General features: G+C 42.0%; 1 protein-coding gene across 9 annotated transcripts in view; it reads left to right on the top strand.

Moving 5' to 3' along the window:
- The window catches only part of stk33 (serine/threonine kinase 33), a 218,773-nt gene that overhangs the window by 161,038 nt on the left and 37,436 nt on the right, over window positions 1–20,299 (top strand). For all 9 annotated transcript variants that reach the window (XM_068046331.1, XM_068046328.1, XM_068046326.1 and 6 more), the window contains 4 exons: window positions 5,030–5,105; window positions 16,241–16,353; window positions 17,078–17,163; window positions 19,735–19,974. In XM_068046331.1, coding sequence (XP_067902432.1) covers window positions 5,030–5,105; window positions 16,241–16,353; window positions 17,078–17,163; window positions 19,735–19,974 — 515 coding nt within the window. The remainder of the gene's footprint in view (window positions 1–5,029; window positions 5,106–16,240; window positions 16,354–17,077; window positions 17,164–19,734; window positions 19,975–20,299) is intronic.

Here is a 20,299-nt window from a genome sequence, read left to right as displayed (position 1 = left end):
GGAACTACAGTCCGATGAGCTTTACATCAGTGGTGGGAAAGTTATTGGAAGGGATTCTGAGAGACAGGATTTATATGCATCTGGAAAGGCATGGTCTGATAGGGATAGTCAGCATGGCTTTGTGCATGGGAAATCATGTCTCACGAATTTGATTGAGTTTTTCGGGGAGGTGACCAAGAGGATTGATGAGGGCAGGGCGATGGACGTTGTCTACATGGACTTTAGCAAGGCCTTTGACAAGATCCCGCATGGTAGGCTGGTCCAGAAGGTTTGAGCACATGGGATCCAGGGTGAGCTAGCAAATTGGATACAAAATTGGCTTGGTGATAGGAGGTGGAGGGTGGTAGTAGAGGGTTGTTTTTCAGATTGGAGGCCGGTGACCAGTGGTGTGCTCGCAGGGATCGGTGCTGGGCCATCTGTTGTTTCATATATATTAATGACTTGGGTGTGAATGTAAGGGGCATGATTAGTAAGTTTGCAGATGACACCAAAATTGGTGGTATAGTGGACAGTGAAGAGGGTTGTCTAAGGTTACAACAGGATATACAACTGGGAAAGAGGGCAAGGGAGTGGCAAATGGAATTTAACGCAGACAAGTGTGAAGTGATGCATTTTGGGAAGTTAAACCAGGGCAGGACATATACAGTGAATGGCAAGGCCCTGGGGAGTGTTGTTGAGCAGAGAGACCTTGGGTGCAAGTACATAGTTCCCTGAAAGTGGCAACACCGGTAGACAGGGTGGTGAAGAAGGTGTATGGCATGCTTGCCTTCATCGGCCAAGACATTGAGTACAAGAGTTGGGACGTCATGTTACAGTTGTACATAACGTTGGTTAGGCCGCATTTGGAGTACTGTGTGCAGTTCTGGTCGCCGCACTACAGGAAAGATGTGATTAAGCTAGACAGGGTGCAGAAAAGATTCACAAGGATGTTGCCTGGTTTGGAGGGCTTGAGTTTTAAAGAGAGATTGGATAGGCTGGGTCTGTTTTCCTTGGAGCGAAGGAGGCTGAGAGGGGACATGATAGAGGTATATAAAATTATGAGAGGCATAAATAGGGTAGATAGCCAGAGTCTGTTTCCCATGGTAGGGGTGACTAAAACTAGAGGGCATATGTTTAAGGTGAGTGGGAGGCGGTTTAAAGGGGATCAAAGGGGTAAATCTTTCACACAAAGAATAGTGGGTATCTGGAATGAGCTGCCAGAGGAGGTGGTGGAGGCAGGAACAGTAGCAACATTTAAGAGGCATCTGGACAGGTACTTGAATGAGCAAGGCATAGAGGAATATGGAGTTAATGCAGGCAGGTGGGATTAATATAGATAGGCATTATGGTCGGCATGGACGCGGTGGGCCAAAGGGCCTGTTTCTATGCTGTATGACTCTAAGACTCGATGACTCTAAGATGGATGCGCTGTTGAAAACTGCTCCTGTTGTATTCCAGTCAATGGCAAAGTCTTGGTATGATTTCTCAGATAGGGAGTTCAAGGCCAAACTTCAGTCGCTGTCTACATGTAGTTCAAAGCTGGTAATGTTAGACAGGGTTCTTTCTGTTTGATGGCATAGATGGATCTCTTTTGTCTGCCCAGAATATACCTTTATTAAAGCTGCTTATTAGAAACCTAGTTTCTGTCATGTGACCATAGTTTCACTTTCCATTGCCTTCATAAATGGTTTCTGGTGTTGAGACCATTGTTAGACAATGGAGTCTGGCTGCCATTCATCCTCATCTCAGCTTCATAAAGTAGGGCTTTTCACACCCATTCTTTGGAGTTTGGAGTTCAGAAGTCTGCAAAAGTATTGTCAACCGAATCAGTTGGAGCGAAGCTGCCATTACCACAGAAAAGGTTTGCATTTTAATAATTTCTCAGCGATGTGTCCAGAAAAGTAATTTGCATTTTAATGACTTCTCCAAGACTTATCCAGACATAAAAATTAGCTCAGGGTTCTTGTGTATTGGCAGGAAAGGAAAGGTCACCTGACCTCCTACTCCATTTTGTTTTCAAGAAAAGCACCCGTTTCGGATTTACTTCGTAAGTTCATTTTATAGTTCATAAGTTTGGATTGTATGAGCATGACAGGTGCTGGGGCCTCAACTATTTACAATCTATATTAATGACTTGGATGAAGGGACAGTGTATTGTAGCCAGATTTGCTGACGATACAAAGATAGGTAGGAAGGCAAGTTGTGAGGAGGACACAGAGTCTGCAACGGGATATAGATAGGTGAAGTGAGTGGACAAAAATTTGGCAATAAGAGTATAATGTGGGAAAATGTGAGGTTAGCCACTTGAGTAGAAAGAATAGAAAAGCAAAATATTATTTAAATGGAGAGAGACTACAGAATGCCGCGGTGCAGAGGAATCTGGGTGACCTCCTAAATGAAACGCAAAAGGTTAGCATGCAGGTACAGCAAGTAATTAGGTAGGCAGATGGAATGTTGGCCTTTATTGCAAGGGCGATGGAGTATATAGGTAGAGAAATCTTGCTACAATTGTACAGGGTGTTGGTGATACCACACCAAGAGTACTGCATACAGTTCTGGCCTCCTTATTTAAGGAGGGATGTGATTCATTGGAGGCAGTTCAGAGAAGGTCCACTAGCTGGATTTGAAGGGGTTGTCTTATGAGGAATGGTTGGGCCTATAAACATTGGAGTTTAGAAGAATCAGAGGTGATCTTATTGAAACACATAACTGGATTGTTCTTTGGAAAGCTGGCATGGACTTGATGGGCTGAATGGCCTCCTACTATGCCGTAAATGATACTGTGGCTGTACAAGATTCTGAGGGGGGCTTGATAGGGTAGATGCTGAGAGGATGTTTCCCCTTATGGGGGAATCTAGAACTAGGGGGCACAGTTTCAGAATAAGCAGTTATGCATTTAAGACAGAAATGAGGAGGACTTTCTTCTGAGAGTCGTAAATCTTTGGAATTCTCTATCTCAGAGAGCAGTGGAGGCTGGGTCATTGAATATATTCAAGGCTGAGTTGGACAGATTTTTGATCTGCAAGGGAGTGGGAGTTATGGGGGACAGACAGGAAAGTGGCCACAGTCAGATCAGCCATGATCTTATTGAATGGTGGAGCAGGCTCAAGGGGCTGAATGGCCCACTTCTGCTCCGATTTCTTATGTTCTTAAAGTTCTAGTTATCCATCCTAATTTCTTCCTCTTTGACTTGGTGCCAATTTTTGTCAGATTACACTCCTGTGAAGTGCCTTGGGACATTTTAATGCAAGTTATTAAATAAACTCTTCCCCCTAAGCCTACTGGGGAGGATTTCCATAGACACACCATGGGCAGGTTTGCATTTGTTCCAATCAAAGAGAAAATCCTCTTTTCGGTCTGTGCGCAACCTGGAATCAGTTGGCAGGGTCTTCACATTTCTTTTATCGGGCTTCTCTGGAGGCATTACCTATTTAAAGAAGTATTGGGAAATATAGTCACTTGGATTGAGAGATTACTAGGCTTAAAGGAAAGTGCATTTGTCGCAGGATTTTATCTATCCTTTAGATGAAATGCTAAACTGAAGCCCTGCCTCCCATCTCGGATGGTTCATTTGGAATTTAAAGATCCCATGACACTATTCAAATAAGAAAAGTAAGTTCCTCAGTATCCCGGTTAGCCATCTTCTCTCAGCTAGCACTACCAAAACTAGATTACCTTGTCCTCGTCATTCATTTCATTGTTGTTAGGAGAATTTTACTGTCTGCAAAATAGATGTAGTGTTAACATGCATAACAACAGTCACTGTAGTTCCAAGTAATTTGTTGTATATGATATGGCACAATATCAATGCCAAGTCTTTATGTATTGTAGAACGGGTTTGAGGGAGCCCAAGAGATATTTCAAATTTCTTTTGCCACGACATTTGCTGTATTTTTGCACGTTTCTTTCCAAATTGTCGTCGTCGTCTTGCTAGTGAGAAGAATATACAGGTTTAATTAGTTATGTTTTTGTTATATAATAAGTCTAATTGAAAAAGGTGATTGCCCTACAGTGGGCTTCACTAGATAGCACAGCTCCCTTTGATATAATTTGTTTGGGCTTTTGGAAGTTTTTGCCAAAGTTCCACAGGAAAGGTTTCTAATTAAAATAAAGGCCATGACAGTCCAGGATAGTAAGTGGGACTGAAGAAGAAATTGGCTTAAAAATAGGAAACAGAAAATACTAATAAAAGGTGTAATATCAGATTGGGGAATGGCAAGAGTGGAGTGCTTGAACCTCTGTTGTGTTTAATCTACCTAAATAATTTTTTATTCATTCATGGGATTTGGGAGTCGCTGGCAAGCATTTGTTGCTCATCCCGAGTTACCCTTGGGAAGGTGGCGACAACATCTTGGCGGTTGTGTGGCTTATTAGACCATTTCAGAGGGCAGTTAGGAGTCAACCACATTGCTCTGGGTCTGAAGTCACATACAGGCCAGACAGATCAGGTAAGGACAGCAGATGTTCTTTAGAAAAGGACATTAATGAACCAAATGGGTTTTTATGAGAATCCGGTAGTTACATGACCGCTATTGATGCAGGTTTTTTATTTCAGTTTTTAATTTTTTTTGATATGGATGTCAAAACAAATTGCAGACTCGTAGAATTTGCATGTGACACTAAATTACAAGAGTAGTAGAAAGAGGATGCAATTGACAATTGGGAAAAGTTAGGCAGTTGCTCGGACAAATAGAATTTAATACTGCAAGTATAAAGCATTACAAGTTTAGTACAAACATAAATGTGTGACATAAATATGCAATTATATACACGAAATTGGTGCAGGGAACAGTATTACATTAATTGCAGCCTCCACCACCTCGGATAGTTTCTGTTGCTGACTTTGATGGTTCCAGTTATCAAAAAAAATGATGTCGCCCTTACTCTGTTCTTGGTCTCAGTCGGGCAAGTTTCACTTCACCCAACTGCTCATTTCAGTTCCCGTGTTACATTCCTCATCCAATTACTTACCCATTCCCTGTACACTATTTCCCAACTTAAATGCTGGATTACCTGTATTACTAATCATATTACTTTGTCTTTTTTTCAGCTCCAGAAGTTCTCAGTGCCCATCAATACACCCAGCAGTGTGACACATGGAGCATAGGAGTCATTATGTACACATTGTAAGCAATCTTTGAAAGAAAAAATATATATATCTGTGGTATATATACACGTTTTTATACTTCCCAAGGAGTTGGAAAGGCTCATCAGAAATTCATGACTGCCAGCCTTGTTCAAAAATCAATAGAGGCCATCATGTCAATAACTGGTTCCGAAGAAGGGTCACTGACCCGAAACGTTAACTCTGCTTCTCTTTCCACAGATGCTGCCAGACCTGCTGAGTGATTCCAGCATTTCTTGTTTTTATTTCAATAACTGAACTGTCTCAAAATCTGTACATATTATGTGTGTTTGACTCCTTTGAGATGACATAACAAATTTGCACAATTGGTAACAATATAGATTGGAGATGTACAGCTGTTTTTTTTTAAACTGTCATGATTTAAAAGGACAGCTATTGGGACAGAAATGCTTAATGTTTGTTATAGTTCTATTCTTCCTTTTGTAAAAACCCCATTCTGCTGCCTTTTTTGTTTTTATAGTTCTCTTTTGATAGTTTGAAGACCTTGATAGTTCATTTTCTTTTATTAACCCTAGTTCTGTCTTTTTTTTTTTGCTTAGGACCATATCTGCTACTTTTTTGTAATCAGCATGGCTCTGCTACCTTTTATTGTTTTAATAACCCAGTTCTGTTGCCTTATTTTCTTACAGCTTGATTTTCCTCTTCCTTCCTTTCTTGAAACTGCTTTTTAATAGTCCAGCCTTGTTGTATGTCTGTTTCAAATGACCCTTTTTGATTTTCTTCATTTAAAAAAAAAAGCCCCATTTTCCAATGTCTTTTATGGCGTCATAGTCATATACAGCACAGAAGGAGGCTATTCACATCAAGTCCGTGCCGGCTTTCCACGGAGCTATCCAGTCAGTCCCACTCCCCCACTTGATCTCCGTAGCCCTGCAAGTCCACTTCCCTCAAGTGGCCATCCAACATCCTCTTGACGTCATTGATTGTCTCCGCTTTCACCGCTCTTGTGGGCAGCGAGTTTAAGTTCATTACCACCCGCTGCGTAAAAATGTTCTTCCTCATATTCTCCCTGCATCTCTCGCCCAGACCTTCAATCTGTGTCCCTTAGACCTTGTATCATTAGTTAATGGGAACAGTTTTTCCTTGTCTAACTTAACTAAGCCTGTTATAATCTTGTACACTTCTTCTAAATCTCCCCTCAATCTCCTTTGTTCTAAGGAGAATAAACTCAGCTTTTCCAACCTAACCTTGTAACTAAAATCCCCCATCCTTGCAATATTCTGGTAAGTCTCCTGTGCACCCTCTCAAGGACCCTCATATCCTTCCATAAGTGTGGTGACAAGAACTGGATGCAATATTCCAGTTCGGGTCTAACCAGAGCTTATAAAGGTTCAGCATAACCTCCCTGCTTTTGTACTCTGTGCCTCTATTTAAGAAGCCCAAGATCCCATATGCTTTACCAAGCACACTCTCAATGGGCTGGAATTTATGGTCCTGTAGAAGGTGAGACTTTTGGCAGGGTGGGGCTGGAGAGTCCACGTAGAGCTGTCTGCCAAGGAACCAGATACCGTAATGCTAATTTCTGATATTGGAGGCAGCGAAGTGCCTTTGCGGCACTTCCGCCCCGATGTGACAGCATGATCATTTGAATCTGTTACATACTGTTTTGCATTCCTTTGAATGTCATTCACCACAATCTTACGAGACATTCATAATTTTGTGCTTAATGTGTGGCACTCACGTGCCTTCAGTTTTGCGTCTTTGAAAAGCTGATGCCACCGAGGAGAGAGTCCTCGGTGCCTTGAGAAGGTAGTTAACTTTACAGTTGTTATCTAGATGTAGTGGGTTTTGCAGTGGACATTGCCGCTAACCTCAATCTGAAAATGTATTGTGAGAGTATTGGGGCGGAGGCGCTCTGCAACTGTTTGGGTGTTTTTTGTCGGGGGAGGCCAGCACTGAGCACTTGTGTTCAACATGTTTTGAGACCAACATCAGTCCCTACCATAAAGCTAATGCGGGAACCCTGCAGTACCAAAATTAAAACAAGTCTTTGTCCAGATAGACGAGCTTTACCTTTTGAAGAAAGCTGAAGGTCCAAGGAAGATGGAGTTTTTTTTATTCTTTCACGGGATGTGGGCATTGCTGGCTAGGCCAACATTTATTGCCCATGCCTAATTGCCCTTGAGAAGGTGGTGGTGGGCTGCCTTCTTGAACCAGTGCAGTCCATGTGGGTTAGGTACACCCACAGTGCTGTTAGGAAGGATTTTGACCCAGCAACAGTGAAGGAATGGGCTATGGGTATGATTCACCCTGTTTTCCTGGAACCTTTTACGGTGCTGAAGTGACTCCGCCAGAGGCGGGCCGAAGAGTCAGCTATACCTCAAGAGGAAGCTCCCAGATGCTAGCAGCAACAGCCGCCAAGCCAAAGAAGAGTACAGATATGCCAGCGAGTCTCTAGGACCCAGCTGACATACCTGCAGATGTCTGCAAAACTGCGAGAGAAGATTGCGGCTGTCCAGAGAGGCCATCGCAGATCTCTGCACACTGCTAAATGATGATTTGCGACCAATGGATTTTGGTGGTCATCCTATGGCTGTGGTCCTGAAAAGTTTTCTGCAGAGCACAGAATTGTATCCTTAGGAAGCTGATGTTGAATGAATGCTGAGAGTAAATGCAGGGCTGGCAGTCGTGAACGGCGTCGCCAATGTCGCCCCTGCCACGTGAGTGGGGGAGATGGCCACCCGCCGCGTAATCGCGTTGACGTGGCCACTGATGTCGCAGGCAGGACTGCCACCATTTTGAGCACCCGCTGCTGCTCCCAGCAGGATAATAAAATTCAGCCCAATATGTCCTGCCACCCTCAAAGATCGATGCACATGATCCCTTTTTGAATAATGGACACACTAGCCTGTTTCCAATCTATTGGTATTTCCCAACAGTCCAGTGAATCCATCAACGATTTCAGTACTTCACAATTTTCCTCCTTAGTCTCTCTTAGCACTCTGAGATAAATAATATCTAGCCTTGAGGATTCATTAGTTTTGCAGCCTTTTAGTCTCTCTGTGACTTCCATCTCCTTCAGATCGATGCAATTAATTTTTGTCTAGATTATTTGCTTTGGTAGATGTGTTTCTGATTGTTGTCCCTCATGAATATTTTTAAAAAGTATGTTTATTATGACATGCCCATTCTTTGTTTCTAACTAATTTGCATCTTTTGGTGGGATATTAGTGGGTCACTTGCTGAAACCAGACTACAACAGCAGCAAGGGAAGCTACAGTCAATGGGATAGAGCACAAATCCCAGGAGGAGACAAATGCTTGTGTGCAAGGCACATCTGGACTATTGGGTGCAAATCTGATTGCTGTACTACAGCAGGGATATCCAGTGTTATAAGCAGTGCAGAATGACAATCAAACCTTAAACAGCCAAAAGGCATCTGAGGTATGCAAATCAGCATTAAAGAGCCTGGGATTGCCGACTACGAAGAAGAGAAGGCTTTAGGGTAGACTTAGTATTCAGAATTCTTAGAGAATAGATAAGTTGAACCTCAATTACATAAGGTATTGGTTTAAATCTTAAAGCAAATAGAGTTTCTCTTCAATACATTTTCCTGCCATGTTTTTTGATTTTCCAATGTTGCCCCTTTTTTTTTTAACCTTCATGCACTCACCTGGCCCAAATTGCACATTCCAATTTCTTTGCTACTACAATCCTTCATCATTCTAATTGCCCAATACTCAGTACCCTCTTGCTTCCTGCATCCCCTATACTACTTAGTACTGCTCCTTCCCCCCTTCACTATTTTGTCCAGTGCTCACTGGGATCTGTCAGCAGTGAGAGGAGGAGGAACACAGCCCTGACAGCACTGTGGGTGTGGGGAAGGATTGGATTATAATTTTCTGAGATTGTTGCCACTGTTGAATTCCATGTTTTCAAACTAATTCTGGAATGTGTAGGCTGAACTTTCACCATGGAGACAGGAAACAGGAGCCAGGTTTGTCTTTTGGTCAAAAACCCGCCTCCAGTGGGAAACTGATTCTGGTTCAGATTTTCAAATGGGTAGATGGGTTTCCTGCCCACTTGGAGCCAGTGGGAGTGGGTCAGATGAAGTGTGGAACTCATTTAGACACCCCATGACAGCCATCACTGAGACTGCTGGTTGCCTTGAGGGAGAGATCTGAGGTTTATGCCAAAACCTTCCACTGCACCAGAGAGAAGCAAGATGACACAGGGAAGCAGGATGCCTGGCAGCCAGGGCAAGGCAGCCCCTCGCTTCATTGATGCCGATGCTTCATTGATGTCAACCTGGGTCTAATGCTGGAGGCCGCGAGGGAGAGGAGGGTGGTCCTCTTCATAGAGGGTGACAGGAGTAGGTCACCTCGTCGTGCAGCACGGGCACCTCTCTGTTCAGCGTCATCTCCCTCCGCCTTCTCTTCCTTCTCACTCGCCTCCTGCTTCTCCCCCAATGAGCTATCTCCTTCCAGGGCCTCATTTTTCTGAAAGTGCACACCTCTCTGGAGGTCCATGTTATGGAGAGCGCAGCAGGCCACCGCAATGACTGAGACCCTTGCCAGAGGGTATTGGTGAGCAGCACCTAACCCATCCAGGCACCAAAATTGCATCGTCAGTAGTCTGATGGCCTGTTCAATGGTTGTTCTACTGAGCAGGTGGCATTTGTTGTATCACCTCTGTGCCTTTGTCTGGTTCTTCCGCAGAAGGGTGAGTAGCCATCTCTTCAAGAGATATCCCTTGCCCCGTAGGATACATTCATACCCTTTGGTGGTTGGAGTGAAGATCTGAGACAGCCTGGATGAGTGGAAGATGAAGGAGTCATGGCAGCTGCCAGGAAAGTGAGTGAAAACATGGAAGAAGCCCTTGTTGTAGTCGCAGACCAGTTGGATGTTGAGGGAGTGGAAGCCTTCCTGTTGATGGATCTCACTGGCTGGTCACGTGGGTACTATCGATGATGCCCTGCACCTGGGGGAATCCAACGATGGAGGTGAAACTCAATGCACTCTGTCCCTGTGAGGTCATGTTTGTAGTTAAATGAATGTGGCAAAGAGGGCATCAGTGACCAGCAAGATGCAGTAGTGTACAGCTGTTTGCGAGATGCCACTAAGGTTCATAGCTGGTCCATGAAATGAGCCAGAAGTGAAGAAGTTCAAGGCCACAGTGACTTTGACGGCCACTGGCAGGGCTTGGTGTGAGGTCACAGATGCCTATGAACATCTGCCTGGAAAGTCACAGTCTTATTTATTTATTATTTATTTAGAGATACAGCACTGAAACAGGCCCTTCGGCCCACCAAGTCTGTGCCGACCATCAACCACCCATTTATACTAATCCTACACTAATCCCATATTCCTACCACATCCCCACCTTCCCTATATCCCCCTACCACCTACCTATACTAGGGGCAATTTATAATGGCCAATTTACCTATCAACCTGCAAGTCTTTGGCTGTGGGAGGAAACGAGAGCACCCGGCGAAAACCCACGCAGTCACAGGGAGAACTTGCAAACTCCGCACAGGTAGTACCCAGAATCGAACCCGGATCCCTGGAGCTGTGAGGCTGCGGTGCTAACCACTGCGCCACTGTGCCGCCCCATCTGTGGGACTGGTTCTCTGTCATCTCCAGGTAACTCCATCTTAGGCGGTAGGTCCTGTGTTGAGGGTTTGGCCTCCATTGCTTTCCTGCCCCTCTTTCCTCTCCCATGCTTTCCTGGTGCCTGCGGTTCTGCCCTTCCTGTAGAGGTTGTTGCTCCTTATCACCACTGGGCCCAAAATCTAACATAAAAGCAAACCTGCAGCTGCTGGTAATCTGAAATAAAAACAAGAAATGCTGAAAATACTCAGGTCTAGCAGCATCTGTGGAGAGAGAAGCAGAGCTAACTTTTCAGGTCAGTGACCCTTCAACAGTTCTTCAGATAATTATCCAGTTCTGATGAACGGTCACTGACCTGAAACGTTAACTCTGCTTCTCTCTCCACAGATGCTGTCAGACCTGCTGAGTATTTCCAGCATTTCTTGTTTTTATTTCAGATTTCCAGCATCTGCAGTATTTTGCTTTTATTTTAGTCCTTAATTCACTGCCACTTCCAGGAATGCCTACCTTGAAGTTCTGCTTTTCTCTCCGACAGGATTTTCGTTTGTTTCTTTTACCTTGTTCACCTTCATTGCTTTCTATTTCCCTCCTGGTGTTTGATAATGCGTCTACCAAAACTTGTTTTCACAGCCACATCTCCTTCCTCAGTGACTGTCTCCGGCTCTGACTTATTCCGCGTGGATTCCAACTGAAGTTTCATCCTTCGTGTTTTGAATACACCCAGGATTATAGGTATCTCTGTGGAATACAATGTTCCTCGGACTGCTGTTCTCACCGCATCCTGAGATCCACACTCAGTGCCATGCGCCGTCACATATACATACTGGACCTCTCTCTCCAGAAGCACCGCCTCACCTTATCTCAAAGCTGTTCTACTCCACAGTTTCACTTCATCCTTCGTCTTATCCGCGCATTAACAAAAAACTTTTTTCTTCCTTTCAGGTGTTAAGGAACGCAAGCTCCAGCAGCTGACGGGGACTAATGCCACTCCAGATTCTTCTTCCCATTCACTTCCCTCTGACCCCACCCCTTCTGATCTGACCCCTTGCCGTGTATTCACCCTCTGACCTTCCCCTCTCTGACGCTGAACGTTCTGTACTCAGCAAAGGACTCCGTTTTGTCCCCTTATACCCCCACCTCAATGAATTTCGTGCTCGGCATGACGTTGAGCTCTTCTTCCAAAATCTAACAGTTGTGCCAGTTGGAGCCTTCCTTCTGGGCAGGTGGCTGTCTAATTGTCCTTGGCAGCCTTGCCCCCACGATGCTGGGGGTGGGGGGTGGGGGAGGTTGCAGCTCATGTCGGGGTGATGACCTCTGTTCATTGCCTAGGTGCTGAGCGCCCACTCTCCCTGCCATCTGCACAGTGCCAAGGGAACCCCCTTGTTGAGTGTGCTGTCCACCTTTGCCTAACTGACCCTATTATGGGGCTGGGCTGATATCCTGGGGCAGCCATGGCTGGCTCCCCACTCTTTACCTGCCTCTCTCCAGCTGGTCAATTTCTTAAGGCACGGGTAACTCATCTGCCCCTTTAAAAATTTAAAGTTCACCCCTTAACAAGCTCTTAACGAACTTTTAAACAATGTTAATTGGCCCAATTGGGAGGAGAGTGGGATTCCTGCCCCGCCCTCCCAACACCCTGGTCACTATTGCTGGCGCAAAGATTGGCACCTTGAAATTGACATGCTGTCTGGTGCTGGTATTTTCGGGAACCCCTGCGTCTGTTACCAATTTTGGGGGGGGTCCAGAAATTCAGCCTTGTGTGTGTTTTGTCTTTCTCAGCATGATATACTTCCTGATGTTAAAAAAAGTAACTTTTATTTGAAAGTTTAATTGAAACCTACTGAAAATATGGCTTTAACCAAATGTTTTCAAAACCACACATACTAAAATTGTTATGGGTTCATTTCAATTGAGAAAAATAATTTGTTTATAGTTCAAAAGCTGCAATAGGTCTGTAATTAGTGCAATCTGTCATATTTCAAGTAGATCTCCCTTTCTCTTTTGAAACCCAGTCAAACATTTGGGAAGCCTAAATGCAACTGATACACATGTTCAGACGACAGGATCCGTCTTTAGCTCTGGGCAAAAATATCACATTTAAGCCCAGGCCTTTGGCAAAGTCTGAGGCCTACAAATTTAAAAAAAACTTCAGTGAAGCTATTAAAAGGCCACAGATGCATTTCAGTTGATGCATTATATTTTTTGATTAAACTCATTATTAGAATTTACTGATGGAAAAAATGGCACAATGTTTTTCTTTTAAAGAGTATTCTGGCTGTGTCAATTGGTTCATTTTTTCCTTTTCTACTAATTGATAATTTCTCCTGACTGGTCATTCAGGATTAGTTATCTTTATAACTCCTTGGTAGTTTACCATAGAAGTTTTCTAGCTATTTTCACCACTTTTGATTAATTATTCCCTACCTCTTCAGTTTTACTTGGAGCTAGTCAATGAAGTATAGTACCAGAAATGTGATGGCTGAAGTGTAGCTGCCATAAAACGATGTGACAAGAATTGTGAGAAAAAAAAGAAAATACTAATTGAATTTTTTGATTAAGTAACAGAGAAAGTTGCTGAAGGGAATGCGGTAGATGTTTTCTATATGGATATTAAGGAAGTGTTTGACAAAGTACCATGTAAAAGGCAGGTTAACAAAATGGAACCTCGTGTCAGCTTGGATAAAAAATTGGCTTAAGGACAGCAAACAGCAAATCATGGTAAATGGTTGTTTTTCGGACAGGAGGATGATAGTAGTGTTCCCCAAGGGTCAGTGCTAAGACAACTACTTTTTTTGATATATATAAATGACTCAATATTGGAATACTGAGTAAAATTTTAAAATTTGCCAATGATACAAAATTTGGAGTTATGGCAAACAATGAAGACGATATCAATCGACTGCAACAGGATATAGATGGACAAACACGTGCAGATGCAATTTACTACAGAGAAGTGTGAGGTGATGCATTTTGGCAGAAGGGATAGGGAGAGGCAATATAGACTTAATGGCGCAGTTCTAAAGAGTATGCAAAGGCAGAGGGACCTGGGGATTCATGTGCAGAGATCTTTGAAGGTGGCAGGACATATTGAGAGTGGTTAGCAAAGTATATGGGATGTTGGGCTTCATAAACAGAGGTATTGAATACAAAAGGAGAGAAGTTATGCTGAACGTCTATAAAGCTCTGGTTAAGCCATAAATAGAGTATTCAAATAGTTGGTAGTACAGAACTTGAGTATTGCTGAAAAGAGACATGCTGTTGAAGCTTTTCATCTTGCACTTATCAGAATAGACGCAAGAATGCCAAATTTCAAAGGCAGCAGCAATTTATACTGCATGAAAAAAGGGTGCTGATTGGTTGGCAAGTCGAATCTGATTAGTCGAGGCGTCACCATGGAGAATGCACCAGGGAAATATTGTGTATCTCGCTGTTGTTTAATTCAAAAAAGGCGCAACACCTGGACACGTTGCTTTTGTCTGCAGAGGACAGGTCCCTGCTTAAGAACATGTAGCTTCCAGCAAACATAAATGAACCATATTGTGAGCCTGACTGATAATCTTAAATTGGTTGTTAGTGTAATTCTTAGCACAATCAGGATTGTTCAGAAAGTGCTGTCCAATTGCGGAATCACATCTAACGTTAGACATTGTATTCTGAGTTTTGCAAGTACGGTCAATACTTTACCTATTACGTACAGCTGAAGGTACGTGCAGTTTGTTACCGTGGGGACGTACAGCCTACGTAACTAGCATCACACATGCGCTAGAATTCATAAACCACATTACTCATTTATGTGGTTGGCAGAATATCTTTTTGGCTTGACGGCAGCATCCTGTTAGTGGAAAATACCACTTGTGTTGCTACTGCATAGTAGCAATATGAAACAGCTAGCTTCACCTGTTGCTCAAATTTTTAAGATACCTTACCCTTCCAGGGTATTTTGAGGTAGACTGGGCACTTTTGAGGTCCGAAAGTAGTGACATATTCTTTGAACTTATGAACTTAGAAAATTGCACAGTTGAGTTCAGCTTTAACGACACCAAGTATGCACAAATAGATGGTGTTGCCATGGGATTCCCTCTAGGCCCAGCTCTTGCTAACATTTTCATCAGTTTCCACAGTCATTTTTTCAGCAATACTCAAATAGAGTATTGCGAGCAGTTCTGGTCACATTTTAGGAAGGATGTGAGCATCCTTGACAGGGTGAAGTGGAGATTTACCAAAATGGTTCCCGGGATGAAGGATTTTAGCTACAAGGTGAGGTTGGAGAAGCTGGGGTTGTTCTCCTTGGAACAAAGAACATTGAGAGGAAATTATGACAGGTTGAGCTAAGGTAAACAAAGAAAAGCTGTTCCCATTTGCTGATCATACAAGGACTTGGAATGCAAATTTAAGGTTTTGGACAAGCGATGCAGGAGGGGATGTCAGGAAGAACTTTTTAACACAGCGAGTGGTAATGACCTGGAACTCGCTGCCTACGTGGGTGGTGGAAGTGGCGACAATGAATGATTTCAAAAGGAAATTGGATGGGCACTTGAGGGAAATAAACTTGCTGGGCTATAGGGGTGGAGCAGGGGAATGAGACTGACTAGATTGCTCTACAGAAAGCCAGCATGGACCCGATGGGATAAATGGCCTCCTTCTGACTTTATGACAGCAGGAAGTGCATGCAGATCTAAGACTTAACCATCTGCCATCTATATGTGTGTGAGTTTTTAAAAGTCAGGTTTAGTTTTCACTTTGTAATTTAATTTTGTTAACTGACACAACTGTTTTTCCAGTTTGCTTACCTCATCTTAATATGCTGAATTTTGTTTGCCTGCAGGTGGATGTAGAGGTGAGGGTGGCTTTCTGGTATTTTGGCAACTGGCTTTATTCATGTGTGAGCATAGACAATATTACAGTTTATGCAACTGTGGAGCACAACAGTTGTATCAAATCCAGTTTGCATTGGATGGTCACTGGCTTACTTCTAATAGTGATTACCTTATAGCAATCAGGAGTAAGACCTTTGGCTATCTTTTTAATTAACCCAATGGTGCTTCGGCCCAATTGCTGCAGTTGGATGAAGTCAGTTAGTCATCAAAGACTGGGAATAGACCCTGGAACGTTTTGCTCCATATAACTTCTTGTTATCCCAGACAGTGATATTAAATTTTATTTGCTGATTTTATCATTGGCAAGTGGTATAAATTAACAATTGCTAAAACTTGCAGCTGATACTCTATTGCCAGGTTATAGGACTGTTATTCATTTGAGTTGAGAGAGAGATAAGTAAATCAGTTGTATCATATCTGTTCATTTCACTTTTTTAAAAAATCATGAATTGTGAGAAAAGAATTGAAAAGATTGTGAAATGCTGATAAAATAGCACTTGATGTTCACCACCGTTTTGTTGTAATCAGCTGATGTTACTGCCATGATGCCAAAATTAAAATGTAACCGAGTAGAGACAAGAGCTAACTTTCTTATGCTGTGAAGCCATCCAAAAGCAGATCATTGAGTGTTTTAGAAATACTGTTAATTGCAAATAAAGTAAAAATATGACCTGATTCTTTCCATGCAGACTTTCTGGAGACCCACCATTTGTGGCCAACTCAGAAGAGAAACTTACTGAATTGATAAACAAAGGGGAACTGCGCTTTGATGATTCAATCTTGCAGGAAATTAGTGATGGTGGTAAGCAAAAGATGATCATTTTTTAAACATCAACTTACATTTGGATTAAAAGTTAGCTGTTAAGTGTAAATATGCTCATATGGAGATTGGATAGTATGATGGAGAAAAAAAACTGCAGGGATGAAGTGTGCGGTTAACCATCACTTTGCCCCAAATACAGGAAATGTGGGGCTGGTGCTGTACTTTTTTTTAATGTTTGCAACGCAAGTTGAATTGTATTTTTTAAGATTTTATCTTGAGTTTAAAAACAACCCAATTGTTCTGAGTTCACTGATATTTTATAATTCATGATCAGTTGCAAAGACTTGTTAGAAATTCAGACTGCCTGCTTTGCTCAAAAAAATACGCGCCTTCGTATCTATATCGGAACAAAACACAAAATTTTATATTAGAAAGTGTGTTTGACTGGGGTGGCTTAACAAATTTGGAACATTGATAGCAATAATGAAGCTGTGCAGGTGCTTTTTAAAAAAAATATCACTTAAAGAAAACTAATTTCAAAGCAAATTCAGGTTAGCAAGAATGTGACATGTAACTATATGTACAAGTGCTGCTGTGCTTAGGATTTTTGCTTCTGTCATAAAATAAGTCCTATTATGTTTTCTAAATGCAGCATAGATTGCTCACGGTCAGCTTTTATGACTTTTTTTCAAATGACACTGCTTTGTTACAGAGCTAATAAAAGTGAGATTTACTGAGCTTTTCTTTTCTCTTCCCTTTGCAGCAAAGGATGTGCTGTCACGTCTTCTAAAAGTGGATCCTGCCCATAGAATTACAGCCAATGAGCTTCTTGACAACCCTTGGGTCACGGTAAAGCTGTAGCTAATTTAATTTGAGAAACTGTACGTAATATTAGATATGAAGCATATGCACTGGGGATACTCCATCAAACTCGCAAACTGTTCTTTCTTTCCTCCTCTCCTGCCAGGAAAACTTGGATATTCATGCACTTTAATGTTCAACATGTTTAATTTTACAGCATAAAAGCAAACAACTGCTATTCTGAGGCAGAGTTATCCCATTCTCTGCTGCAATGTTTACTCCCAGAGTGTGAGAAACCCAGCTCAGAATGCAAAGCAATTTGAGATTGCCCTGATGTCCAATAGCGTTCCTGAGAGTTTTGCTGCAGGAGCAGGCACGCTTCCATATTTAACATGGAAGAACTTGACTGGTCAGGAGAGGGGCTTAGATACATAATAAGTAGCCAGAAAGACTCAGACATACATTGGTGTGACTGGGTCATAGACACATCAGGCAGATCATGGATTAGAGACAGGCAGACTGGAAGTTGCCCATGGATCCTGTAATGGCTACCAATAATAAAATTTCAAAGATCTGTTTGTATCAGTCAAGTTAGCTGATGGAAGCAGACAGTCTGTGGAGAATAGTTGTTCACATTGTAGCTGTTAAGGTATACCAATGTGAGGAATAAGTTGCAGTACTGGAATGTTTTTTAAAATTTTGCTTTGGTAGGTGAAAATGTTTGGAGGTGGTGTGTGTAAGGACACATTTGATTACAAGCAAATTGTAAGTTTATATATCTGTTAGTTGATGTGTATCTCTTTAAAATGCTGAACATTAGCATATATTTGGGTTTGCAAGATATGCTTTGAATTTTTTTTAGACTAAGCTCATAGAAAATTCCACTCAGTTTGTTTGTTTCCTAGAAACATAAGAGTATGACTGAGTCAATTGGCCAGTAATGGCTATTCCACTCTAATTTCTAGCTATGGCATCTCTCAGTCCCAGTTCCCTGCCCTTTTTCCATATCCCAAAACATCCTTACTTCTTAAATAAGTACCTATCTTTTTAAATATCTCAGCTGTTTCTGCACCTATGGTCTTCTAAGGCAAGGAATTTCACACAATTCTTTTTTATAGCTGAAAGTTAATTTTTAATGATTGATGTACCTGGATATAATATTTTTCATCTCTTCATTTAGATCATATTCCGAACTTCCATTTTTTTTATACAAAGTTTAATACCTCACACTTCCTTGCATAAAACTGTATCTGCCATCATTCTGCTCATATATTTAATCTGTGTGCTTTTGCGTTCTTCTGGTTTCTTCGCTGTTCACTCTACCTGCTATATAGTTTAATATAATCGGAAAACTTGGAAATCCTGCAATCCTGCTCTTTATTTCCATCAGGGGTTTTCAACTATTGTATATGGTATTGTCCTCTTGATGCCATTGACTTTTGTGTATCTGCCTCATAATGTGAAAATAATTAGAGCTTTTAAGTACATAGTGAGGATGATAGATGATACTCTATTGAAGAAGGAAGATTTTGCATCCCATTAGATACTTTTTTATAATTTATGGTGTTAAACTTTGAAACAGGTATGATAGCCTAGTGGTTACAGCACTGGACTAGCAATGCAGTGGTTGAGAGTTCAAAATCCAGCATGGCAAATTATAAAATACAGTTCAATAAATCTGGTAATTTATGGGCTAGCTAATATGTGTCCCCATACTCTGTGGTTGACTCTTACCCTCAAGGCAATTGGTGATGGGCAATAAATCTTGTCTTGCCAGTGTTACTGAAATCCCAATAACAAAGTTTAATTTAAAAATGATCCAGTTCCAATGTTGGACTGGATTGTAGTGTGCAGTAAGAATGTCTATTTATTTATATTTTATATTTTTAAAGGCTGGCCTCACCAGAAAAATTAAGCTGATTAGCATATTCAAGGTGCCAAATGCCTATTTTAAGTGGGTGCCCCACACTTGAAAGCCTATTTGGCAGTGAGCGTACATCTGGGGGATATTGGGCATGTGAGATCACATCCAGAAATTGATGCCCCCAACTTTAATATTTTTGTCAAAAAAGTTATTTTTTTCCTCATGAACTCTGCCGTATATTTATTTCAAATTATTACAATCTGATTTCACAGATGTCAGTAATGCCTTTCCTAATCAGAGATCGTGAAATCCTATCTCTACTAATGTACTGAGTCCTTTTCTTTAGCATACCAATGCAACTACTTCAAGATGTCACTAAAAATAGTGCAAATATTCACAGCACAAATATGTACCTGCAATCAAATCTAGGTTCCACCTTTAGGTTTTTATGTAATGAGGATGTGCTTATTCATCAATGAGTGATATTGGAGTCTTCCAAAATACTTTGATTATTTGATCGCACGCAGGAAAAAGTTGTAACTGGACCCTAAGTTTGCAGGCAGTAAAAAGCAGTGTTAAAGAGTGGTTTTAAGTCCCAAATCTTATCGGAAAGCAATTTTGTTAGGTAAGAATGCTGAATTTTCAAACCTCCAAAGCATGTTCACACATAGGTCTTCAGCTACAAAGGATATTGACTCTTAATGTTTTAGTTTGCTATGTTGCCCAAATCTCTGAATATAGTCCTTAAACTTCAGGGTGACACTACAGCCACACAAAGGCCACCAAATGTGCTTGAAATGATGAAACAGTGGAGAGATAACCTGGACGGAGATGAAGAAGGATCAAGTACGAATAGTTCTGCACCAAGTAGTATTTTTCAAGATATGCAAACTAGCCAGGAAGGCGGAGAGAGTTCTACCAGCAGCAATGGTACCTCAAATAGTTCCAGAGAAACTGACACTGGTGGTAGCCAGACCTGCACTCCATCTAAACAGGTAAAATTCCATTAAAAATTTTATTAAAATGAAATTCATAGAGGAAAGAGTTCACATTTCCTCCTCCACACTCCTACATAGCTCTGGATAACTACACAGCTAGAGTGAAACTGAGCTGTGGAAGTTTGGGGCAGGATTTTTAGTTCCTGATGGGGGCAGGAACGGAAGCGGGCAGGCACTAAAAGTGGCACCACTAGCTGGCGTGCCCGTTTCCCATTGCCTTTCCTGCCGTCAGCGATTTTCCTCAGGGCGGGGAAAGGCGAGCCCTGGAAATTGCCCGGTTTGGGAATGAGACCCAGTAATATTGTTAATGAGTTCATTGTCA

The sequence above is a fragment of the Heterodontus francisci genome, chromosome 14, assembly GCF_036365525.1.
Source record: "Heterodontus francisci isolate sHetFra1 chromosome 14, sHetFra1.hap1, whole genome shotgun sequence".
NCBI lineage: Eukaryota > Metazoa > Chordata > Chondrichthyes > Heterodontiformes > Heterodontidae > Heterodontus > Heterodontus francisci.
This window is presented reverse-complemented; position numbering and strand designations above follow the sequence as displayed.